Raw genomic sequence first — 27,633 nt, 5'->3', positions numbered from 1 at the left:
CACTTGAGCAATAGCAGGAACCTGGCTCTCGTAAACCTAAATGGAACAGAACCACTTATTAATGTCATTTCTTATACCCGCATGTGTCCTACTATTTCATGTCAAAATAACTTTTTCGAAAAAGGTCTATTACACTAGATTGTGCAAGACATGCTTGAGCATTACATATACATGTGGTATGAGTTTAATTTATTTGAAGCTTTCTAATATGACCAACTTTCAATCACCTCATTCCATTCAAAATGCCAAAGATCACAGAATTTGACAGACATAAAATCATACTTTTGGACCTGGCTCAGCATCTGGCAGCTTCATCGGGATGCCAAGTTGACCCTTCTACAGTCCGAAGAAGCTTGATCAGGAATTGTCTTTGTGGAAGGGTAGAAGCCAGGAAACCAAAGACTAAGATATGCTAAAGCTCACACAGCTTGGAATGAAGATCAGTGGTAAAAAAGTATTATGGAGTGACAAATCCAAGTTTGACATTTTTGGGTCCAATCGTGGACAATATGTGAGAAGAAGAATCTGTTGGCGCTCTACAAATAACCGATAATAATAATAATAATAATAATATGAAGAGTTAGAGAGAGATAGAAAAGTGAGTGCTTGTGTCCTTCAGTGAAACATGGTGGAGGGTCTGTCCTGGTTTGGGGCTGCATTTCTGCCAGTGGTGTTGCTAATATTGTCAGAATTGATGGGATAATGAATGCTGAAAAGTACAGACAGGTTTAATTCATTGTGCCATTCCTTCTGGAAAGCGCCTAATTGGGAATGTTTTTTTTATTTTGCAGCATTATAATTATACCAAGCACCCTGCTAATGCAATGAAATCATATTTGGAGAGAAAAACAGCTGATAAAACACTGACAGTCATGGACTGGCTTACACAGAATCCGGACCTGAATATTATAGAGGCATTATGGGATCACCTGGACAAAGAAATAAATAAAAGACAACCTAAATCTAAAGAAGAACTCTGGGAAGTGCTGAAAGAAGTCTGGTATTATATACCAGAAGATTACTTCAGAAAACTATAGGACAGTCTCCCCCAAAAGAGTTCAAGATGTGCTTAGTGCCACGGAGGTCACAATAAATACTTTTTGCCTGAAAAAGTCATTTTTGTTATTAAAAAAATAAATAAATAAAAATTCAATTTTTTCATATTTCCTGTTTGCATCTTAATAAAGAGACCGAAAAATAAATATGGATGGTCATTAAAACTTTGCTAAAACAACATATCAACATATCTAATGGTGGCCTAAGACTTTTGAACAGTACTGTACATGTATGTATGTGTGTGTGTATATATGTATGTGTATATATATATATTATATATATATATATATATATATATATATATATCGTATATTTACTGGATATACATAACTAAAATTATAAGATATCCTATAACTTCAGCCAGGATTTAATGTGGTTTATGGCATGCCATAAAAAAGGGATGGTTATTCTCTGCCTCTGATGGGGGCCCAGTCAAGAAACCTGACTTCAGGAAAAAAAGCATTTAAAGGGATAGGAAGGTCAAAATTAAACTTGCATGATTCAGATAGAGCATGTAATTTTAAGACACTTTTTTAAATTCACTTCTTTTTTTAATTGTGCTTTGTACTCTTGGTATTCCTTGTTGAAAAAGAATATGCACATATCCTACACTAGTGGGAGCTAGTTACTGATTGGTGCTTGCACACATTTGCCTCTTGTGATTGGCTCACTAGATGTGTTCAGCTAGCTGGCAGTAGTGCAATGCTGTTCCTTCGGCAAAGGATAACCAGAAAATTAAGCAAATTTGATAATAGAAGTGAATTGGAAAGTTATTTAAAATTGTATGTTCTTTCTTTCCTTCCCGTTTAACCCCTTCACTACTGGGACTTTAAGAGAAGAACTTGCCCAAAATACTGGAGAATTTTTTGCAATAACTCCTTTTAAACAGAAGGCCGCTAATTGCAGCTGTGCAACACACTTCTATTATTTATGGCGGTGATGGGATTAAAGGGACATTATACACTCATTTTTTCTTTGCATAAATGTTTTGTAGATGATTTATTTATAAAGCCCATAAAGTTTGTTTCTCCAACATAGGTGTGTCCGGTCCACGGCGTCATCCTTACTTGTGGGATATTCTCTTCCCCAACAGGAAATGGCAAAGAGCCCAGCAAAGCTGGTCACATGATCCCTCCTAGGCTCCGCCTACCCCAGTCATTCTCTTTGCCGTTGTACAGGCAACATCTCCACGGAGATGGCTTAGAGTTTTTTAGTGTTTAACTGTAGTTTTTCATTATTCAATCAAGAGTTTGTTATTTTCAAATAGTGCTGGTACGTACTATTTACTCAGAAACAGAAAAGAGATGAAGAATTCTGTTTGTATGAGGAAAATGATTTTAGCAACCGTAACTAAAATCCATGGCTGTTCCACACAGGACTGTTGAGAGCAATTAACTTCAGTTGGGGGAACAGTTTGCAGTCCCTTGCTGCTTGAGGTATGACACATTCTAACAAGACGATGTAATGCTGGAAGCTGTCATTTTCCCTATGGGATCCGGTAAGCCATGTTTATTACGATTGTAAATAAGGGCTTCACAAGGGCTTATTTAAACTGTAGACTTTTTCTGGGCTAAATCGATTGATTATTAACACATATTTAGCCTTGAGGAATCATTTTATCTGGGTATTTTGATATAATAATATCGGCAGGCACTGTTTTAGACACCTTATTCTTTAGGGGCTTTCCCAAAGCATAGGCAGAGTCTCATTTTCGCGCCGGTGTTGCGCACTTGTTTTTGAGAGGCATGGCATGCAGTCGCATGTGAGAGGAGCTCTGATACTTATAAAAGACTTCTGAAGGCGTCATTTGGTATCGTATTCCCCTTTGGGTTTGGTTGGGTCTCAGCAAAGCAGATACCAGGGACTGTAAAGGGGTTTAAAGCTTAAAACGGCTCCGGTTCCGTTATTTTAAGGGTTAAAGCTTCCAAAATTGGTGTGCAATATTTTCAAGGCTTTAAGACGCTGTGGTGAAAATTTGGTGAATTTTGAACAATTCCTTCATGTTTTTTCGCAATTGCAGTAATAAAGTGTGTTCAGTTTAAAATTTAAAGTGACAGTAACGGTTTTATTTTAAAACGTTTTTTGTACTTTCTGATCAAGTTTATGCCTGTTTAACATGTCTGAACTACCAGATAGACTGTGTTCTGAATGTGGGGAAGCCAGAATTCCTATTCATTTAAATAAATGTGATTTATGTGATAATGACAATGATGCCCAAGATGATTCCTCAAGTGAGGGGAGTAAGCATGGTACTGCATCATTCCCTCCTTCGTCTACACGAGTCTTGCCCACTCAGGAGGCCCCTAGTACATCTAGCGCGCCAATACTCCTTACTATGCAACAATTAACGGCTGTAATGGATAATTCTGTTAAAAACATTTTAGCCAAAATGAACCCTTGTCAGCGTAAGCGTGGCTGCTCTGTTTTAGTTACTGAAGAGCATGACGACGCTGATATTAATATCTCTGAAGGGCCCCTAACCCAATCTGAGGGGGCCAGGGAGGTTTTGTCTGAGGGAGAAATTACTGATTTAGGGAACATTTCTCAGCAGGCTGAATCTGATGTGATTACATTTAAATTTAAATTGGAACATCTCCGCATTTTGCTTAAGGAGGTATTATCCACTCTGGATGATTGTGAAAATTTAGTCATCCCAGAGAAACTATGTAAAATGGACAAGTTCCTAGAGGTGCCGGGGCTCCCAGAAGCTTTTCCTATACCCAAGCGGGTGGCGGACATTGTTAATAAAGAATGGGAAAGGCCCGGTATTCCTTTCGTCCCTCCCCCCATATTTAAAAAATTGTTTCCTATGGTCGACCCCAGAAAGGACTTATGGCAGTCAGTCCCCAAGGTCGAGGGAGCGGTTTCTACTTTAAACAAACGCACCACTATTCCCATAGAGGATAGTTGTGCTTTCAAAGATCCTATGGATAAAAAATTAGAAGGTTTGCTTAAAAAGATGTTTGTTCAGCAGGGTTACCTTCTACAACCCATTTCATGCATTGTCCCTGTCACTACTGCCGCATATTTCTGGTTTGATGAACTGCTTAAGGTGCTCGATAGTGACTCTCCTCCTTATGAGGAGATTATGGACAGAATCAATGCTCTCAAATTGGCTAATTCTTTCACTCTAGACGCCTCTTTGCAATTGGCTAAGTTAGCGGCTAAGAACTCTGGGTTTGCTATTGTGGCGCGCAGAGCGCTTTGGTTGAAATCTTGGTCGGCTGATGCGTCTTCCAAGAACAAGCTACTAAACATTCCTTTCAAGGGGAAAACGTTGTTTGGTCCTGACTTGAAGGAGATTATCTCTGATATCACTGGGGGTAAGGGCCACGCCCTTCCTCAGGATCGGCCTTTCAAGGCAAAAAATAGACCTAATTTTCGTCCCTTTCGTAAAAACGGACCAGCCCAAGGTGCTACGTCCTCTAAGCAAGAGGGTAATACTTCTCAGGCCAAGCCAGCTTGGAGACCAATGCAAGGCTGGAACAAGGGAAAGCAGGCCAAAAAACCTGCCACTGCTACCAAGACAGCATGAAATATTGGCCCCCGATCCGGGACCGGATCTGGTGGGGGGCAGACTCTCTCTCTTCGCTCAGGCTTGGGCAAGAGATGTTCTGGATCCTTGGGCGCTAGAAATAGTCTCCCAGGGTTATCTTCTGGAATTCAAGGGACTTCCCCCAAGGGGGAGGTTCCACAGGTCGCAGTTGTCTTCAGACCACATAAAAAGACAGGCGTTCTTACATTGTGTAGAAGACCTGTTAAAAATGGGAGTGATTCATCCTGTTCCATTAAGAGAACAAGGGATGGGGTTCTACTCCAATCTGTTCATAGTTCCCAAAAAAGAGGGAACGTTCAGACCAATCCTAGATCTCAAGATCTTAAACAAATTTCTCAAGGTCCCATCGTTCAAGATGGAAACCATTCGAACTATCCTCCCTTCCATCCAGGAAGGTCAATTCATGACCACGGTGGATTTAAAGGATGCGTATCTACATATTCCTATCCACAAGGAACATCATCGGTTCCTAAGGTTTGCATTCCTGGACAAACATTACCAGTTCGTGGCGCTTCCTTTCGGATTAGCCACTGCTCCAAGGATTTTCACAAAGGTACTAGGGTCCCTTCTAGCGGTGCTAAGACCAAGGGGCATTGCAGTAGTACCTTACCTGGACGACATTCTGATTCAAGCGTCGTCCCTTCCTCAAGCAAAGGCTCACACGGACATTGTCCTGGCCTTTCTCAGATCTCACGGCTGGAAAGTGAACGTGGAAAAGAGTTCTCTATCCCCGTCAACAAGGGTTCCCTTCTTGGGAACAATTATAGACTCCTTAGAAATGAGGATCTTTCTAACAGAGGCCAGAAAAACAAAGCTTCTGGACTCTTGTCGGATACTTCATTCCGTTCCTCTTCCTTCCATAGCTCAGTGCATGGAAGTGATCGGGTTGATGGTGGCGGCGATGGACATAGTTCCTTTTGCGCGCATTCATCTAAGACCATTACAACTGTGCATGCTCAGTCAGTGGAATGGGGACTATACAGACTTGTCTCCGAAGATACAAGTAAATCAGAGAACCAGAGACTCACTCCGTTGGTGGCTGTCCCTGGACAATCTGTCTCAAGGGATGTTGTTCCACAGACCAGAGTGGGTCATTGTCACGACCGACGCCAGTCTGATAGGCTGGGGCGCGGTCTGGGGATCCCTGAAAGCTCAGGGTCTTTGGTCTCGGGAAGAATCTCTTCTACCGATAAATATTCTGGAACTGAGAGCGATATTCAATGCTCTCCAGGCCTGGCCCCAGCTTGCGAGGACCAGGTTCATACGGTTTCAATCAGACAACATGACGACTGTTGCGTACATCAACCATCAGGGGGGAACAAGGAGTTCCCTAGCGATGGAAGAAGTAACTAAAATTATTCTTTGGGCGGAGTCTCACTCCTGCCACCTGTCTGCTATCCACATCCCAGGAGTGGAAAATTGGGAAGCGGATTTTCTGAGTCGGCAGACATTGCATCCGGGGGAGTGGGAACTCCATCCGGAAATCTTTGCCCAAGTCACTCACCTGTGGGGCATTCCAGACATGGATCTGATGGCCTCTCGTCAGAACTTCAAAGTTCCTTGCTACGGGGCCAGATCCAGGGATCCCAAGGCGGCTCTAGTGGATGCACTAGTAGCACCTTGGACCTTCAAACTAGCTTATGTGTTCCCGCCATTTCCTCTCATCCCCAGGCTGATAGCCAGGATCAAGCAGGAGAGGGCGTCGGTGATCTTGATAGCTCCTGCGTGGCCACGCAGGACTTGGTATGCAGATCTGGTGAATATGTCATCGGCTCTACCTTGGAAGCTACCTTTGAGACGAGACCTTCTTGTTCAGGGTCCGTTCGAACATCCGAATCTGGTTTCACTCCAGCTGACTGCTTGGAGATTGAACGCTTGATTTTATCGAAGCGAGGATTCTCAGATTCTGTTATCGATACTCTTGTTCAGGCCAGAAAGCCTGTGACTAGAAAGATTTACCACAAAATTTGGAAAAAATATATCTGTTGGTGTGAATCTAAAGGATTCCCTTGGGACAAGGTTAAGATTCCTAGGATTCTATCCTTCCTTCAAGAAGGATTGGAAAAAGGATTATCTGCAAGTTCCCTGAAGGGACAGATTTCTGCCTTGTCGGTATTACTTCACAAAAAGCTGGCAGCTGTGCCAGATGTTCAAGCCTTTGTTCAGGCTCTGGTTAGAATCAAGCCTGTTTACAAACCTTTGACTCCTCCTTGGAGTCTCAATTTAGTTCTTTCAGTTCTTCAGGGGGTTCCGTTTGAACCCTTACATTCCGTTGATATTAAGTTATTATCTTGGAAAGTTTTGTTTTTAGTTGCGATTTCTTCTGCTAGAAGAGTCTCAGAATTATCTGCTCTGCAGTGTTCTCCTCCTTATCTGGTGTTCCATGCAGATAAGGTGGTTTTACGTACTAAACCTGGTTTTCTTCCAAAAGTTGTTTCTAACAAAAACATTAACCAGGAGATTATCGTACCTTCTCTGTGTCCAAAACCAGTTTCAAAGAAGGAACGTTTGTTGCACAATTTGGATGTTGTTCGCGCTCTAAAATTCTATTTAGATGCTACAAAGGATTTTAGACAAACATCTTCCTTGTTTGTTGTTTATTCAGGTAAAAGGAGAGGTCAAAAAGCAACTTCTACCTCTCTCTCTTTTTGGATTAAAAGCATCATCAGATTGGCTTACGAGACTGCCGGACGGCAGCCTCCCGAAAGAATCACAGCTCATTCCACTAGGGCTGTGGCTTCCACATGGGCCTTCAAGAACGAGGCTTCTGTTGATCAGATATGTAGGGCAGCGACTTGGTCTTCACTGCACACTTTTACCAAATTTTACAAGTTTGATACTTTTGCTTCTTCTGAGGCTATTTTTGGGAGAAAGGTTTTGCAAGCCGTGGTGCCTTCCATTTAGGTGACCTGATTTGCTCCCTCCCTTCATCCGTGTCCTAAAGCTTTGGTATTGGTTCCCACAAGTAAGGATGACGCCGTGGACCGGACACACCTATGTTGGAGAAAACAGAATTTATGTTTACCTGATAAATTTCTTTCTCCAACGGTGTGTCCGGTCCACGGCCCGCCCTGGTTTTTTTAATCAGGTCTGATATTTTATTTTCTTTAACTACAGTCACCACGGTACCATATGGTTTCTCCTATGCAAATATTCCTCCTTAACGTCGGTCGAATGACTGGGGTAGGCGGAGCCTAGGAGGGATCATGTGACCAGCTTTGCTGGGCTCTTTGCCATTTCCTGTTGGGGAAGAGAATATCCCACAAGTAAGGATGACGCCGTGGACCGGACACACCGTTGGAGAAAGAAATTTATCAGGTAAACATAAATTCTGTTTTTTTTAAAAAATGTATAATTTTGCTTATTTTTAAATAACATTGCTCTGATTTTCAGACTCCTAACCAAGCCCCAAAGTTTTATTTGAATACCGTCAGCTACCTTCTCCAGCTTGCTCCTGTTTGTGTAAAGGGTCTTTTCATATGCAAAAGAAGGGGGAGGGGGGGAGTGTCTTATTTCCCACTTGCAGTGGGCTTTCCAACTGCCTTTTTAACAGAGCTAAACTGAAAGCTTCTAAGTACGTTTTTAACCCATTTTATACTGGATTTTTATATCGGTATCTGTGCATCTTATTCTTTATAGTAGTGTCTATTACATGCAGTTATATGAAAATGAGTGTATACTGTCCCTTTAATCAGGTAGCTTGTAAGGTGAATTTTAGCTTTAGTGTAGAGATTACCCTCCTACCTTATACTTCCCACCCTCTGATCCCTACCTGATTCCTCTCAAACGGCTCTCTACCCTTCCTCACCCCCCACTAGTCACCACCATCTTAGTTGCATATGAAGACCAATGCCATGAGCACAGGAAGACCAGATGGAGCTTCCTGCAACTCTCTCTGTGTGTGTGTGTATATGTATATGTGTGTGTGTATATATATATATATATATATATATATATATATATATATATATATATATTGTTCGTTATGATAAGCAAAGTACCGCACACCAAAATAATATTGTTGTTCTTCATGGGAGGCTGTGTAAAACAGCGCAAGTTACCATCTTTCTTTGCCATGCTCCCTTGGGACATATATCTAAGCTAGTACAGTATTAGCTTCTGTTATTTATTCTCCTACTTTATTATTAAAAATTGTTTTGCTTTTGTGTGTTGTGTTTTCAATTCCTTTCTTTATACAAATGCACAGTGACTCTTTTTTTTTTTTTGTTCATAATAAATGTTCCCTTAGTAAGTTTTTGTCTTTGTCTAATATTAGAAGCATGTTACCTTAGAGTCGAGTAAATAACAGTATTGTGTTTTTAGATTGATTTTTGCCTAATTGTGTTTGGGGGATCTTTTAATCTCTTAGTCTAGGATTTTCCATATAATAACCTTAAGGTGGTGGCAGCTGCGATAGTTTAGTGTAGATAGCATTAAAGGGGAGTTTTGGACATTTTACTTGCTCTACTGCAAACAAGAGAGTGCTTGTTAACCCTTGCACCCACTGAACTAAGTTACAGGCTGGACTGTGACAAATTGGTTAAGGTGAAAAGGGTCAGGTAACCCTTTCTGTGACAAATTTGTGACTGTTGCAGGGTTGGTATAATTCTGAAGTGACCTTCTGTGAGTCCAGACCTGAATCCCATTAAACATATGTAGAAAGATATGAAACTTGCAGTTGGGAAAAGGCACCCATCAAACCTGAGTGAACTGGAGCAGTTTGCACAAGAAGATTGGGCCAAAATCCCAGTCATAACGTGTAGCCATCTTATCCAGAGTTACAGAATTATTGCCTAAGACTCTGCTAGGAATATGAGTACTAACATTTTTGTCCGTGCCATTCTCATTTGTTTACTGTTTAAATTAATATGTAAAGTCATACATCTAAAGTGAACAAGTGGAGCGGTATTTAGCGTTTTCACTATAGCAAACGCAGCTAGGATTTTTATTTTTGCGCTAGTTGGGTTGTGCTGGTATTAAAAGTTGAAAAAAATCACTTATTTTTCGCTAGCCGTAACCCGACTAGCTAAAAAATCGGAGCTTACACCATCGCATGTGCGTTCACCTATTCCCCCCATAGAAGTCAAAGGAGGAAAAAAAAAACTAACACCCCAAACACCATCACATATTCTCATAAGCACTAACCCGACATGAAAATAGGAATATTTCATATTGCAATGTTTTTTAACATGCTTGTTGGTATTACTGTAAAATGTGCTTACCCGACTTAAAAATATAAATATTTCATAAATATGCTTTAACATGTTTTAATCTACCTAATTTTCCTATTTAGAAAATATTATAGCTAGGTATTCCTTCCTGAGTGGGGTTACCACCCAACCATTATTTTACTGACAGTGTTGGTCATTGTAGATTTAAAAAACAATTAAGATTACAAATAAAGGCCTGTAATGGTTAAACTTCTATGTGTGTTGAAATGTATTTATTTATTTATTCTGTAAAAAAATACATACCTATTAGCATACTATTGCATAAGTATTATTATTATTTTTATTTCAAAGAAGATGGCAACACTATTTCTGATACATAGAGATTGAGAAGCACTCAACCAGATCTGAACAGCTCAGTAGCTTGTTCTATTATTATTATTATTATCAGGTATTTGTAGAGTGCCAACAGATTCCGCAGCGCTGAATGGCCCGGTTACCACCTGGGAGCAGCCTCTTTTTGCCCAATTGTGCTTTACACAGAGGAGAATTTTCCTGAAGTATATCAGTCTGATCCTGACTAACAAGGTGGTCATTCCAGCTGAAATACCAGGCGATTCTCCTCTGAACAAGGAACATGGCTACCACAGTGGATTTATTCGGTCTTCTGTGGGCATCATCACTGAGGTGCATCCATATTCCTGTAAGCACATTGGGCAGAGAGTCTACATCCCCCATCACACTATTTCTGATATATAGATGATTTAGCTGGGTAATAAAGAAAATGGGATATTTTTTTTTTTATCTTTTCAGAGATTTTCTCTTGGTAATGTGAATATTGTAATGAGCTATAGCTTTTTGAAAAAATGTCTGCCATAATAGTAGACCTCATTTGTATTTGAGCTAAGGAAGCCGTTGTGATGCTCCTTTTCAATTTAGCAAAGGAAATAAATAAAAACAAACTTGCCTTTTTTTATCTCGAAAGCACCAATTTGCAAGATGGGAACAGTAGTTACATAGATTAAATTACATATAAGTAGGAACAAGTGAATACAGGCCGAAACAACCACACTTAATGAGTAGAAATTGCATCTTTAACAAGCCCTTCATTTTAATAACATGCCCAGAAAGAAATCCTTTTTTTCTTTTAAGTTTTAGTTATACAGGAATATCTGATTGCAATTTAAAAATTTTTTTTTCCAAGAGCTTATAAATAGTTGCTGTTTTTAGGAAGTAATTATTTAGTGTCTATTGATTAAAGCTGCAGTCTTCCTGGAGCTTTCTTTTTTTTCCTACACATTATCTATCTGAATATGCTGAATATCTTTATTCATACACGGATCATTGAGATAGTTTGTTATTCTACAGCAGTGAACACTCGCGCTGTAGGCTGGAAATGGTGGCGACAATGTGTTGCATAAGATTGATTGGCTGAATATGATCTTTTTACTGCATTACTTACTAAAAACTGCATAGCTATCTAACACAAAGTATTGCAAGACAAAGTATATTTCTAAAGGCCAAAAAACCTTCTTTTAAAATTATATGTAATCTAGATGAATATTTTGTTTTAGTTTTGTTTAATGTTGATACATATATTAACCTCTTAAGGACATATGACAGAGTTTTTCCGTCATAAAACAATTGAGCAAACTGAAAGCTGTGTCCTTAAAGTGTTAATGTAACGTAAAGAAGTGGACGCGCAATTCTGATTCTGTTTGCTTTACCTTGCAATGGTGAATATGTTAACACACACTGTTGAAGAGATATTTTAATGCAAAAAATCACAATGTAATTTTTGCATTACTGACCCAAAATTATTATCTATACAATAATAATCTATCCTTTGATAAATGTATTAATTATCTGCATGATAACAGCTGTAGATGTCAATGGGATAACAATCAGATATTTATGGTTCCGGGAAATATTACTCCATACTTAACATGTGCCCATCTGGTTTGTTCTGATCACCTCTCAAATTCATTTTTCACTTATTGAATACCACAGCTAAAAAGGACTTGATAAATCCCCCCTTTGACTCATTGCTGGGTACACAAATAAACACTGACATGACCGCTGCAATATTACAATATTGGATAGCATTAGTAAACAATGTTACCAAATAGATTCAAACACTAGCTAATATTTAATTAAAGTTAAAAAAAATTATGGGGCCAGCCATTATGCTGGGGGGGGCGGATAGTGCCCCCCTGACCACGCCAATGCCTATAATGCCCATGTTCAAATTTTTATAATAAACATCTCTATGGTTTTTGAGCAGAACCATTCAGCATCACTAAATACTAGTAAAAGCGATCAATCAACATGCGGGCACTTAAATCGGTGATGCAATTAATAAACCATATAATGATATTGTTTTTGTCCATTTTAATTTATAATTATGACATTGTATTTTAACAAGGCAAATAATGATTTGTGTTGTTTTCTGGAGGTAGCAATTTTGCGCATGAAGGGTATTATTGGCAGAAGCACCCTGACAATACCGGCCATTAAGAAATCGTTATCTGGCAAAAACAAGATTGTGATCAACCTCATAGTTAGGGCTCGTTTCCATTGAGCCGTAATTCCATTTGCGTGCACTCGCAAACCAATAAATAAGCTGTCGGAAGCAATATCGTTTATCAACTGCTTCCAACGTCCCGTTATAACCCAATTTCGGCAACCGGACTCCGGCTGCCGAAAACATTGTGTCCCATACAAAGGTTAGGAAGCCGCTAATCTTTAAATTATACCCAATGCCCGCGCAAACCATAAATACACTGTCGGAGGCTGCCGATACACTAACAAAAATTACGCCCAGCTCAACTAGGTGTAAAACAGGAAAAAAGTGCTCTTTGAGACCTTTTTCCCTTTGAAGTCTTTCCCGACACATCAAAACCCCTCTATCCACCATGCCCCCCACATCGCAACTTTATAAAAAATGCATTAACCACATCTATTAACCCCTAATCAGCAATGCCCCCACAACGCAAACTAGCTATTAAATCTATTAACCCCTTATCCGCTATGCCCCCACAATACAAACTAGCTATTTAATCTAAAAAAGTGTCTGTAAAGAAAAAGCGCAACCAGAATCAAGTGTAGCCTATAGGAAATCGACACACAACACTACTATGTTGCACTTACAATGTTAAAGGTCTTTATTGCACAACGATAAAACCAAACACTCCAAACAATTCTTCAGAACAAGTTAAAACCCCCCGTAAATCAGTTCATCATCAGCAAACCTCCATCAGAGTCTCTCAATCGTATATATTCACAGTACATGCTTGCATGTCCTACGTGTGACTGAAAGCAATATTAGGAATCTTATGCAGAGCCAGGAGGTGGATCCAGAATTAGATTTCTACGGGTCCTTAATTGTACCAGTTTCAGCATCAGTGCGTTTCTACCACCACCGTGCAGTCTTTCTCAAGAGGATTTTTTTTAATTTTTGGGGGTTTAATTTTTTAGATTAGGGATTTGGGCGCTGAAAAAAAGCTGAATGCCCTTTTAAGGGCAGTAAAAGAGCTGAATGCCCTTTTAAGGGCAATGCCCATACAAATGCCCCTTTAGGGGCAATGGGTAGTTTAAGATTTTTTAGTGTTAGTTTTTTTTATTTTGGGGGATTTGGTGGGTGAGGGGGTTTTACTGTTAGGGGAAACTTAGTTTTTTCTAAAGGTAAAAGAACTGTTTAACTTAGGGCAATGCTCTACAAAAGGCCCTTTTTAAGGGCTATTGGTAGTTTAGCATTAGATTAGGGGGTGCTTTTATTTTGGGGGGCTTTTTATTTTCTTAGGGATTAGGTGGAATTTTTTTATTTTTGATAATGTTTATTATTTTATGTAATGTTAGACTTTTTTATTTTCTGTAATATTAGATTAATTTTAAACTTATTTATTTTTTAAGTAATGTTAGGTTTATTATTTTAATTGTAATTTAGGATTATTTTAATTTATGTAATGGGGTTAAGTTAGGGGGTGTTAGGTTAGGGGGCTTAGTGATTAGTTATTTGCGTTGTGTGGTTTTGCGGTTTATAGGCTAATAGATTTATTAGGTTAATTGCGATGTGGGTTAATGGCGGATTAGGGGTTAATAGATTTAATAGTTTGCGTTGTGGAGGATGCGGGGGATGGTGGTTTAGGGGTTAATAGATTGATTAGGTTAATTGCGATGTGGGTTAACGGCGGATTAGGGATTAATATTTTAAATAGATAGTTTGCGTTGTGGGGGCATTGCGGATTAGGGGTTAATAAATTTAATAGTTTGCATTGTGGGGGGGATGGCGGTTTAGAGGTTAATAACTTTGATAGATACTTTGCGGTATGGGGGTTGGTGGATTAGGGGTTAATACATTAGTTATTGCAATGGGGGGGAGGTTGCGGTTAAGAGCTAGATATCACGCATCCGTATTTTATTTTAATAGAGAGCAACGGGTAAAATATACTGTGCCGCACTTGCATGCGGCGCCCAATATGCGATCGAGTGTAGTGTAAGGTCGGGTTAACATAATAACCTATTAATGTTTTTGAAATCCGGCATCGAGTGGAAGCGTTAACACAACGCTAACTTACACCTACACGAAGAGAGCGACCACTCGCAAAGCGGAAACCTTTTCAATGGAAACCTGGTACTAAAATGGAGCCGTAAATTACTTTTAGTTGTCGGACACTTCGGTAGCTTACGGTTCCATTTTTAACGGCTCAGTGGAAGCGAGCCCTAAGTTAGCTTGGATCAGTCTTGCAAAAATGAATGTGCTCTAACAAATTACAGCATGTCATTTTCTCATTAGAATGTCCCTTTTATTACTAATTTTGAACAAAATGAGACGTAGGCTAACCAGCTACACTACTAAACAGAAAAGTCAAAATTAGATTTCAAGAGAAGCTGTTTGGTTCTTTTCAGTTTGATTTTCAGTGAAAGACAGCGGTCACCTTCCAGAATAAGTAAGTTTTGGTTTCAGCATATTACAATGTAATTAGAACTTAGCTATAATAAGACCTACCAATCATAGGTCTCTTCTGGAGAAACCTGACTGACCAGCGCTGTCGCATAGCAAAAAAATAAGTCTAATCAGCTGTCTGTTTCTTAAAATATCTTGATTTTGGAACAATTTTGAACCATTTTAAGAACCATTTTTGCCTTTCACATAATTTAGGGGCGGTTGTTAAGTTCCTTTAATCATCTGGGGTATCTTGGAAAGTTCTAAGTTATTTACAGCATGTGATTTTTCAGAACTCTAGCTAAAGTTGCTTTCCATACGAATCTATTTCCACTCCTGTATTTGGAAAGGCAAGTCTATAAAAATATATGCTTACACGACAAAAGGATGTTTATTTCATTATGGTATTATTTTCAGCATATTCTAAGCACTTAAAGTGATGGTAAACTTTAACTAATCAAATGCCAAATCTGTATTATTTGCCATTGAACAAGTTCATGTGTACCTTTTTTTTTTGTTTTTAATCCATCTGTGAAAGGGTTACATTCATTCATATTGTAATGCTTCTATTGCAATGTTATGCAGGCCCACTTGGATGAACTCCTTTTTTTGTTTTTTGTTGTTGTTGTTTTTTTTTTTGTTTTTTTTTATGACAATTCCAGTGAACATCCAATCAACATGTGTGTCATATGACAATCTTGAATCTAGCCCCTTCAAAGCCCTTAGAAAGCCTATGTAGAGAGTGGGTGTAACTGCTCTTTACATCACAGCCCAGCCAAAAGAGGAAATGAAGGGGTGGAGGAACAGACAATACCAATATTGGGATTATAAATCTTTTATTATAAAATGTATATACGCTTTAAAAAAAATGATGTGGTTTGTCTTGCAAACGAATATATTTCTCCAACATAGGTGTGTCCGGTCCACGGCGTCATCCTTACTTGTGGGATATTCTCTTCCCCAACAGGAAATGGCAAAGAGCCCAGCAAAGCTGGTCACATGATCCCTCCTAGGCTCCGCCTACCCCAGTCATTCTCTTTGCCGTTGTACAGGCAACATCTCCACGGAGATGGCTTAGAGTTTTTTAGTGTTTAACTGTAGTTTTTATTATTCAATCAAGAGTTTGTTATTTTAAAATAGTGCTGGTATGTACTATTTACTCAGAAACAGAAAAGAGATGAAGATTTCTGTTTGTATGAGGAAAATGATTTTAGCAACCGTTACTAAAATCCATGGCTGTTCCACACAGGACTGTTGAGAGGAATTAACTTCAGTTGGGGGAACAGTGAGCAGTCTCTTGCTGCTTGAGGTATGACACATTCTAACAAGACGATGTAATGCTGGAAGCTGTCATTTTCCCTATGGGATCCGGTAAGCCATGTTTATTAAGATAGTAAATAAGGGCTTCACAAGGGCTTATTAAGACTGTAGACTTTTTCTGGGCTAAATCGATTCATTATTAACACATATTTAGCCTTGAGGAATGAAGGCGTCATTTGGTATCGTATTCCCCTTTGGGCTTGGTTGGGTCTCAGCAAAGCAGATACCAGGGACTGTAAAGGGGTTAAAGTTAAAAACGGCTCCGGTTCCGTTATTTTAAGGGTTAAAGCTTCCAAATTTGGTGTGCAATACTTTTAAGGCTTTAAGACACTGTGGTGAAATTTTGGTGAATTTTGAACAATTCCTTCATATTTTTTCGCAATTGCAGTAATAAAGTGTGTTCAGTTTAAAATTTAAAGTGACAGTAACGGTTTTATTTTAAAACGTTTTTTGTACTTTGTTATCAAGTTTATGCCTGTTTAACATGTCTGAACTACCAGATAGACTGTGTTCTGAATGTGGGGAAGCCAGAGTTCCTTCTCATTTAAATAAATGTGATTTATGTGACAATGACAATGATGCCCAAGATGATTCCTCAAGTGAGGGGAGTAAGCATGGTACTGCATCATTCCCTCCTTCGTCTACACGAGTCTTGCCCACTCAGGAGGCCCCTAGTACATCTAGCGCGCCAATACTCCTTACTATGCAACAATTAACGGCTGTAATGGATAATTCTGTCAAAAACATTTTAGCCAAAATGCACACTTATCAGCGTAAGCGCGACTGCTCTGTTTTAGATACTGAAGAGCATGACGACGCTGATAATAATGGTTCTGAAGGGCCCCTAAACCAGTCTGATGGGGCCAGGGAGGTTTTGTCTGAGGGAGAAATTACTGATTCAGGGAACATTTCTCAACAAGCTGAACCTGATGTGATTACGTTTAAATTTAAGTTGGAACATCTCCGCATTCTGCTTAAGGAGGTATTATCCACTCTGGATGATTGTGACAAGTTGGTCATCCCAGAGAAACTATGTAAAATGGACAAGTTCCTAGAGGTCCCGGGGCTCCCAGAAGCTTTTCCTATACCCAAGCGGGTGGCGGACATTGTAAATAAAGAATGGGAAAGGCCCGGTATTCCTTTCGTCCCTCCCCCCATATTTAAAAAATTGTTTCCTATGGTCGACCCCAGAAAGGACTTATGGCAGACAGTCCCCAAGGTCGAGGGAGCGGTTTCCACTTTAAACAAACGCACCACTATACCCATAGAAGATAGTTGTGCTTTCAAAGATCCTATGGATAAAAAATTAGAAGGTTTACTTAAAAAGATGTTTGTTCAGCAGGGTTACCTTCTACAACCAATTTCATGCATTGTCCCTGTCGCTACAGCCGCGTGTTTCTGGTTCGATGAGCTGGTAAAGGCGGTCGATAGTGATTCTCCTCCTTATGAGGAGATTATGGACAGAATCAATGCTCTCAAATTGGCTAATTCTTTCACCCTAGACGCCACTTTGCAATTGGCTAGGTTAGCGGCTAAGAATTCTGGGTTTGCTATTGTGGCGCGCAGAGCGCTTTGGTTGAAATCTTGGTCAGCTGATGCGTCTTCCAAGAACAAGCTACTTAACATTCCTTTCAAGGGGAAAACGCTGTTTGGCCCTGACTTGAAAGAGATTATCTCTGATATCACTGGGGGTAAGGGCCACGCCCTTCCTCAGGATCGGCCTTTCAAGGCCAAAAATAAACCTAATTTTCGTCCCTTTCGTAGAAACGGACCAGCCCAAAGTGCTACGTCCTCTAAGCAAGAGGGTAATACTTCTCAAGCCAAGCCAGCTTGGAGACCAATGCAAGGCTGGAACAAGGGAAAGCAGGCCAAGAAACCTGCCACTGCTACCAAGACAGCATGAAATGTTGGCCCCCGATCCGGGACCGGATCTGGTGGGGGGCAGACTCTCTCTCTTCGCTCAGGCTTGGGCAAGAGATGTTCTGGATCCTTGGGCGCTAGAAATAGTCTCCCAAGGTTATCTTCTGGAATTCAAGGGGCTTCCCCCAAGGGGGAGGTTCCACAGGTCTCAGTTGTCTTCAGACCACATAAAAAGACAGGCATTCTTACGTTGTGTAGAAGACCTGTTAAAAATGGGAGTGATTCATCCTGTTCCATTAGGAGAACAAGGGATGGGGTTCTACTCCAATCTGTTCATAGTTCCCAAAAAAGAGGGAACGTTCAGACCAATCTTAGATCTCAAGATCTTAAACAAGTTTCTCAAGGTTCCATCGTTCAAAATGGAAACCATTCGAACAATTCTTCCTTCCATCCAGGAAGGTCAATTCATGACCACGGTGGATTTAAAGGATGCGTATCTACATATTCCTATCCACAAGGAACATCATCGGTTCCTAAGGTTCGCATTCCTGGACAAGCATTACCAGTTCGTGGCGCTTCCTTTCGGATTAGCCACTGCTCCAAGGATTTTCACAAAGGTACTAGGGTCCCTTCTAGCTGTGCTAAGACCAAGGGGCATTGCTGTAGTACCTTACTTGGACGACATTCTGATTCAAGCGTCGTCCCTTCCTCAAGCAAAGGCTCACACGGACATCGTCCTGGCCTTTCTCAGATCTTACGGATGGAAAGTGAACGTGGAAAAGAGTTCTCTATCTCCGTCAACAAGGGTTCCCTTCTTGGGAACTATAATAGACTCCTTAGAAATGAGGATTTTTCTGACAGAGGCCAGAAAAACAAAACTTCTAGACTCTTGTCGGATACTTCATTCCGTTCCTCTTCCTTCCATAGCGCAGTGCATGGAAGTGATAGGTTTGATGGTAGCGGCAATGGACATAGTTCCTTTTGCGCGCATTCATCTAAGACCATTACAACTGTGCATGCTCAGTCAGTGGAATGGGGACTATACAAACTTGTCTCCGAGGATACAAGTAAATCAGAGGACCAGAGACTCACTCCGTTGGTGGCTGTCCCTGGACAACCTGTCACAAGGGATGACCTTCCGCAGACCAGAGTGGGTCATTGTCACGACCGACGCCAGTCTGATGGGCTGGGGCGCGGTCTGGGGATCCCTGAAAGCTCAGGGTCTTTGGTCTCGGGAAGAATCTCTTCTACCGATAAATATTCTGGAACTGAGAGCGATATTCAATGCTCTCAAGGCTTGGCCTCAGCTAGCGAGGGCCAAGTTCATACGGTTTCAATCAGACAACATGACAACTGTTGCGTACATCAACCATCAGGGGGGAACAAGGAGTTCCCTGGCGATGGAAGAAGTGACCAAAATCATTCTATGGGCGGAGTCTCACTCCTGCCACCTGTCTGCTATCCACATCCCAGGAGTGGAAAATTGGGAAGCGGATTTTCTGAGTCGTCAGACATTGCATCCGGGGGAGTGGGAACTCCATCCGGAAATCTTTGCCCAAGTCACTCAACTGTGGGGCATTCCAGACATGGATCTGATGGCCTCTCGTCAGAACTTCAAAGTTCCTTGCTACGGGTCCAGATCCAGGGATCCCAAGGCGGCTCTAGTGGATGCACTAGTAGCACCTTGGACCTTCAAACTAGCTTATGTATTCCCGCCGTTTCCTCTCATCCCCAGGCTGGTAGCCAGGATCAATCAGGAAAGGGCGTCGGTGATCTTGATAGCTCCTGCGTGGCCACGCAGGACTTGGTATGCAGATCTGGTGAATATGTCATCGGCTCCACCATGGAAGCTACCTTTGAGACGAGACCTTCTTGTTCAAGGTCCGTTCGAACATCCGAATCTGGTCTCACTCCAGCTGACTGCTTGGAGATTGAACGCTTGATCTTATCGAAGCGAGGGTTCTCAGATTCTGTTATCGATACTCTTGTTCAGGCCAGAAAGCCTGTAACTAGAAAGATTTACCACAAAATTTGGAAAAAATATATCTGTTGGTGTGAATCTAAAGGATTCCCTTGGGACAAGGTTAAGATTCCTAAGATTCTATCCTTCCTTCAAGAAGGATTGGAAAAAGGATTATCTGCAAGTTCCCTGAAGGGACAGATTTCTGCCTTGTCTGTGTTACTTCACAAAAAGCTGGCAGCTGTGCCAGATGTTCAAGCCTTTGTTCAGGCTCTGGTTAGAATCAAGCCTGTTTACAAACCTTTGACTCCTCCTTGGAGTCTCAACTTAGTTCTTTCAGTTCTTCAGGGGGTTCCGTTTGAACCCTTACATTCCGTTGATATTAAGTTATTATCTTGGAAAGTTTTGTTTTTGGTTGCAATTTCTTCTGCTAGAAGAGTTTCAGAATTATCTGCTCTGCAGTGTTCTCCTCCTTATCTGGTGTTCCATGCAGATAAGGTGGTTTTACGTACTAAACCTGGTTTTCTTCCAAAAGTTGTTTCTAACAAAAACATTAACCAGGAGATTATCGTACCTTCTCTGTGTCCGAAACCAGTTTCGAAGAAGGAACGTTTGTTGCACAATTTGGATGTTGTTCGCGCTCTAAAATTCTATTTAGATGCTACAAAGGATTTTAGACAAACATCTTCCTTGTTTGTTGTTTATTCCGGTAAAAGGAGAGGTCAAAAAGCAACTTCTACCTCTCTCTCTTTTTGGATTAAAAGCATCATCAGATTGGCTTACGAGACTGCCGGACGGCAGCCTCCCGAAAGAATCACAGCTCATTCCACTAGGGCTGTGGCTTCCACATGGGCCTTCAAGAACGAGGCTTCTGTTGATCAGATATGTAGGGCAGCGACTTGGTCTTCACTGCACACTTTTACCAAATTTTACAAGTTTGATACTTTTGCTTCTTCTGAGGCTATTTTTGGGAGAAAGGTTTTGCAAGCCGTGGTGCCTTCCATCTAGGTGACCTGATTTGCTCCCTCCCATCATCCGTGTCCTAAAGCTTTGGTATTGGTTCCCACAAGTAAGGATGACGCCGTGGACCGGACACACCTATGTTGGAGAAAACAGAATTTATGTTTACCTGATAAATTACTTTCTCCAACGGTGTGTCCGGTCCACGGCCCGCCCTGGTTTTTTAATCAGGTCTGATAATTTATTTTCTTTAACTACAGTCACCACGGTATCATATGGTTTCTCCTATGCAAATATTCCTCCTTAACGTCGGTCGAATGACTGGGGTAGGCGGAGCCTAGGAGGGATCATGTGACCAGCTTTGCTGGGCTCTTTGCCATTTCCTGTTGGGGAAGAGAATATCCCACAAGTAAGGATGACGCCGTGGACCGGACACACCGTTGGAGAAAGTAATTTATCAGGTAAACATAAATTCTGTTTTTTCATTGCAACATTCTTATAGTCTGAAATTTACCATCACTTTAAAATATATAGGGTTTGTGGTGTTTAAAAAATTGTTGTATTATGATTAAAACAAATTCTAATTCGGGGGGTGGAGCTAACTCTGAAGCTGAACAGTCGCACATCACGGCAGCTCCGGGTATATTTTATATAAAAAAACAAGCTTGGCGACCGTTCAGGCTCCTATGCTTTACCAATATTGAGAATTTGTAGGCTCAGGCGACCTAAACGTCTAAAATTAAAGAGAGGAACATACTGTGGGCGGCACCTCACTGCTTTGGCACCGATCTTGCTGACAGACCTCGGGAGCGGCCATTTTCTTGTCCACGTGGCAACCAGCGTGAGGAACGAGACCGGCTAACGGCTACTTTACTGCCTTCAATAATGATACCTGCTGTACAATTATAATATGGAATCTGCAGCATACATTATCGGGGAGATAAGCAACCTTCTAGATTGCCGAGCTACGTTTTGAATACACACTCAAAATGGCATCCCAACCCGTTGAAGCAGTTTCTGCAGAACAAGATGCCTATAAATACACCTCCATAGCTGTTTATAACAGCAGTGACGCTCTGGGACCCCAGCGTTCACCACCCACCTGTATTGATATATGAAGTGTCATAGAAACAGACCCTACAAAAGCAGCAAATCGAATTGTTGGACGCCGGAACTACAAAGTCCAAGGCAAAGAGCCTAACTACTCCGTTTGCTACTTATGGCGTAACGGATAAGATAACCTATACTGCTCAAGTGGAGAACCTGATTGCTGGGTAACCTATGGCCAAGAGTTTCCTTCAGTTAGTGATAGTCATCTTCCCGGAGACCATATCTGACGACATCCCGCAAATGGCAACTGGTTCACTATGGAACAGTCCCTCACAGTGAACAAACTCAGGATATGGGGGACATAGTCTTCACAACATTATTTGAGGCACATCGACCAGGAACGCTATAATGGAGGTTCAAGTTTTATATTTTTCGGTGCTTGGAACCAGTGTGTAATTGCAGACGAACTGTGGTTGTTTAGGATGCTGGAGGGTTATTTTTCCACGTAACTTTCAAGTTGGCTTTTATTTCTCACTAAAAGCGGGTGGGGGCTAGAATAACAATGACAGTTAGAAGGGTTTGCATACTATGAACTTAGTCTGATCTATCAGAATGAGTTCCTAATGGACACTCCTCATAATTGTTTTTCCCCTTTTTTCTTGGATTACAGATGGTGGACATTTGCTTTCTTTGTATTATGATTCCCTATTCTTTTACTTAGCGCTGACATGAGCAGCTGTTTAGTACTCTATAATACTAGACGGAGTAATAGTACTAATAATAATAATGAAGAATTGAAGGTCTACTGATTTGAAACGGCATATAGTACTATCTGAGACTGTTATGCACCATTTCTTTTTCTGCATTATTATTTAAATTACATAAGCCTGTGCACCCTTCACTTAAACAAGTTTGTTGGATTGAGAGCTTGCATTGTGTGGCTGTTTTAGGGTCCCAGGCTTTTGGAAGGGACCTTGACGTGGTACCTGGGTTTGTCCCATTTGGCCAAATGCGGTAACTAACCTTTCAATTTTTGGTTTTAATCTTAGCTGAGAGCTTGTAAGTGAGTGCTAGACTTTCTCTGTGTGTTGTATTAATTTGTTTTGTAATTTTCCTTATGGTTATTGCACCCAGACCTGTCTGGGGTTAACTGCCTGCGACTCTGGGGACAGCACAGCTTCCTGTGAGTCCCAGTGAGCACCCAGGGCTGAGCATGTTGCAGGGTCATGGGATGTGTACCCGGTCCGGTCTGAGAGTGCAGTCCCCTTCCGTGTTTTGTGTGTGTGTATATATGTAGATATATATATATATATATTATAAAATCTATGTGAAGGACATGGAAATTTAAAATGTGTCTTGCGCTTTAGGTCTAACGCAGTGTCGGGTTAGCGAACATGAAGAATTGCTAACCTTAATGCGCGTTATTGAAATATAAAATATTAAACGTTATTATACTTACTGTAAAAAAAATCTAAATAATCCATAGAATATATATATATATATATATATATATATATATATTTATTATGTATACTAATTTGTAATAATTACTATTTTTTAATATTTTATATTTAGAATTTCAATAACGCGCATTAAGGTTAGCAATTCTTCATGTGCACTAACCCAACCCTGCATTAGATCTAAAGTGCAAAATGCGACTCATTTTACATTCCTATCTTCTTCACATAGAAAAAAATTGAATTTGTATTATTAAATATATATTTCTATATATATCTGATAATGTTAATATTGGAATGTGAAATATGTACAGTAAATATGCAGTAAAACACACAAATACATATGTACACACATATATGCATACATACACATATTTAGACATGTATATGTATGTTTACAATATAGCTGTTTGCAGTCAAACACCTTGTCATATACCACATACCTTTTTAACCCTTATAACTTTGATTTTTTTAATATTTAAATTAATAATTTTTATCAGATAGGGTTTATATGAGTGTAACTGTAATTTTAAATGTATTTATTTTGCGTTTAGTGCAACTTTTTTAACACACTACCTGTTATGAGAGGGTTTCAATCCTGCCAACCTGATGAGTGTAAAATGTGATTGCGCTCTCGCAATCACATTTACTTTAACTTGTATAACGTTCGCTTTTTCCATCACATGCAAAAACCCAATATCGCTTGGGCGCAACAGCTAACGTGCCACTTGTAATCTAGCCCTATCTGTTTAATCTCTACTCTTATGCCATCCTTGAACAGGACACAGAATATTATTGGCAGATACATGTGTATACTGCTCCTAATTGGCTTATTAGCCGTGTCCTTTCTCAGGACAGCAATTCATTTTAGTCCCAATTTTTCTTCTGTTAACCCTGTTGCAGGTCTGAAACACATTACTAGCTATGAGCATTTGCATAATAAATTAGAACATTTCAGCATTACAATAAAATAACCCTTTAAGTTGGTATGTAAAATAGCAGCCACATCTAATTTTTTTTATTCAACAAGACACAAAGCACTTGATAAATAAGTTAATACTGTAATTTAGGTTACAGTTACAATTAAAATCAGTTGCTTTGGATGCACATAGTGGGAGGGGGTAAGCACTTATTTAAAATGTTAACTATTGCTTTGCAAGAACAGATCAAAACCCCTAAACGGACATCCGTTAATCCATCGTCTCGCTGTTTCAGGCTCTAATGCGGACTGTTTTACATGTTAAAAGTTTTGAAGTCAGAGTCCAACACTGACCCTTCACATCTGCTCCTTTCACAGTAGGAATCTCCACTTACTGCAACCTGTCAGTATGAATTACTGTGACAAAGTGCAGGACCTGCATTGGCTGCAATTTACTTCTTGATCAGAATTCTTTCTTCCACAAACAATCACAATGGCTAAAATGTTACATCTGCTCTTTAGAAAAGAAAACGCTGGCAGAGCCGCAGTTCATCAGTGCAAGGCATATGTAATTTTTCATTTGTTTTTCATAAAAATGTAATTACTGTGGATATATTTCATAGTTTCCCCCCCAAGCACAATTTAGACTTTTTACGTATTTTTAGCCTTAGTCAATACAAAGAGTTTTGTTTCAAAGGTTGGAAGTTTGTTTGAACTGTATTTTTGTTTTCTGACCTTATCCAATGTATTAGTAGTTGTTTTTGGCCCAAAAACTTTGAACATAAAAATGGAGACACGTTTAAGAATTATTTTATACTGCTAGCAGACTGAAATACATTGCTGTGTTATTAGAAATGGTTGCAGTGTAATTGTTAAGTCACTAAAAGAAATTTAAACACATATCTCATCGTTCAATTTTTGGTAACCAACTGAAATATGTTTGTTGATTGACATTTACCCTTTTATTGCATTTTTTTTAAAATTAAAAACAAATTTACCAAAGTTAAATACAATATAGAGCATTATTAATAACAGTTGCACAGTAATTATCATATTATTAAAAACTACCAAGGGGTAGAAAAGGACACCCACAACAATTCTAACAATAACTTAATATCAACTGTACTACTACTACAAAAGCAAAATAAATACTCCACTGTATGCAGAATTATTTTCTTATACAAAGGGTACTTTATTTTGTTTAAGCAATAAATTAATTTTTGGTTTAAATATCTGTTAAGGATTATCTTTGTTCTGCTGAAGGAATAGCATACATTTTTAAATTGATTCTCAATGCAGTATTTTAAAGTTGTAAAACATTTATTGCATTAATACATTTTTTTTTAACCTGAGTTTAGACGGCTTCACTTGTAAAAGGAATTTCACAATTCAAAATTTACATTTTCAGGCAGTCCCAAAAAAATGAGCTTTATAGCATTACAGCCATTTTCACCCTAAATTTAATGGCAATGAATACATATTTGCTAATTTGTCTGGACCTAATTATCATCTAGCAAACAGTTTTTATAATATAAATCCTCGTTTTCTTATTATTTAAGCAGTGTGAATTTCAAGTCAAAGCTTTAGCCCACTCTGATGGATAATGATTTCTTCAAACCCCACTGGACTTGAAACCTTCTGCATATTGCTCTTTTTTGTCGCTCTAACACTTAAAACATATTTCCAAAACTGTGTAAAAGGTTCCAAAAAACAAGACTAACACTAATAAAAATACATTGGATTCTCAGGATATTATTCTAGCTGACTCTGCAAAAGAATACAATGTTTATTTAGCAACATTATTAGAAAGAAATCTGATATCCTATAAAATTTCTAAAACTAATACAACTCAAATACAGTATTTAAGTAACGTTTATCTCTTAAATATATAAATCTCCATATCTGGTAAAATATTGTATTTCTTTAAACTCAGTTATTATTTACAAATAATACATTTACAAATAATAACTATCTTTCTATATATTTGATGATACATTTTGGTATGATATATTTTATTGTTATTACTATAGATGAACAATAAATCAAACGTTTAGTAATTTTAAGTAAATTAAAATCCACAATAAAAATAAAATAAACAAAATTCTCTACTTCCCTTTTAAACATTTATGTAGCTAAAACCTTTACGGCTAGATTTGGAGTTTTGTCGGTAACGACCCGAAAATCTAACGCCGGCTTTTTTCTGGCCGCACCATAAAAATAACTCTGGTATTGAGAGTCCACATAAAGGCTGCGTTAGGCTCCAAAAAAAAGGAGCGTAGAGCATATTTAACGCAGCTTCAACTCTCGATACCAGAGTTGCTTACGCAAGCGGCCAGCCTCAAATCCGTGCTCGTGCACGATTCCCCCATAGGAAACAATGGGGCTGTTTGAGCTGAAAAAAAAACCTAACACCTGCAAAAAAGCCGCGTTCAGCTCCTAACGCAGCCCCATTGTTTGCTATGCGGAAACACTTCCTACGTCTGCACCTAACACTCTAACATGTACCCCGAGTCTAAACACCCTTAACCTTACACTTATTAACCCCTAATCTGCCGCCCCCGCTATCGCTGACCCCTGCATATTATTATTAACCCCTAATCTGCTGCTCCGTAACCGCCGCTACTTACATTATCCCTATGTACCCCTAATCTGCTGCCCTAACATCGCCGACCCCTATATTATATTTATTAACCCCTAATCTGCCCCCCACAACGTCGCCTCCACCTGCCTACACTTATTAACCCCTAATCTGCCGACCGGACCTGAGCGCTACTATAATAAAGTTATTAACCCCTAATCCGCCTCACTAACCCTATAATAAATAGTATTAACCCCTAATCTGCCCTCCCTAACATCGCCGACACCTAACTTCAATTATTAACCCCTAATCTGCCGACTGGAGCTCACCGCTATTCCAATAAATGTATTAACCCCTAAAGCTAAGTCTAACCCTAACACTAACACCCCCCTAAGTTAAATATAATTTACATCTAACGAAATTAATTATCTCTTATTAAATAAATTATTCCTATTTAAAATAAATACTTACCTGTAAAATAAATCCTAATATAGCTACAATATAAATTATAATTATATTATAGCTATTTTAGGATTAATATTTATTTGACAGGCAACTTTGTAATTATTTTTTTTTTTTTTTTTTTTTTAAAGATTTTTATTGAGGTTGTGCGAAAAACCAATACATCTTATGTAATAAAAATGTTGTACAGAACATGTATAAATGAAACATTTCACATACACTACGTCCATCCAAATATATAAGATAAACATCATAGGCTAATCTATGGAAGAATCAGGAAACTCTTTTCTATAATAGTATGATAGAATAGATTACCAAGGTATATTTTAAGCAACGTCGGCG

General features: G+C 39.5%; 1 protein-coding gene across 2 annotated transcripts in view; it reads left to right on the top strand.

Moving 5' to 3' along the window:
• Positions 1-27,633, top strand: part of PCBD2 (pterin-4 alpha-carbinolamine dehydratase 2) — a 340,449-nt gene that overhangs the window by 94,861 nt on the left and 217,955 nt on the right. The window contains exon 3 of one of the 2 annotated variants that reach the window (XM_053717204.1): positions 792-1,163. The exons of the other annotated variant lie outside the window; for it this stretch is intronic. Within the exon in view, the coding sequence (XP_053573179.1) occupies positions 792-1,037 (246 nt within the window). The 3' untranslated portion in view covers positions 1,038-1,163. Of the gene's footprint in view, positions 1-791; positions 1,164-27,633 lie in introns of those variants that run through there. 2 annotated transcript variants of the gene reach the window in all.

The sequence above is a fragment of the Bombina bombina genome, chromosome 6 (genome assembly GCF_027579735.1).
Source record: "Bombina bombina isolate aBomBom1 chromosome 6, aBomBom1.pri, whole genome shotgun sequence".
Classification (NCBI taxonomy): Eukaryota; Metazoa; Chordata; class Amphibia; order Anura; family Bombinatoridae; genus Bombina; species Bombina bombina.
This window is presented reverse-complemented; position numbering and strand designations above follow the sequence as displayed.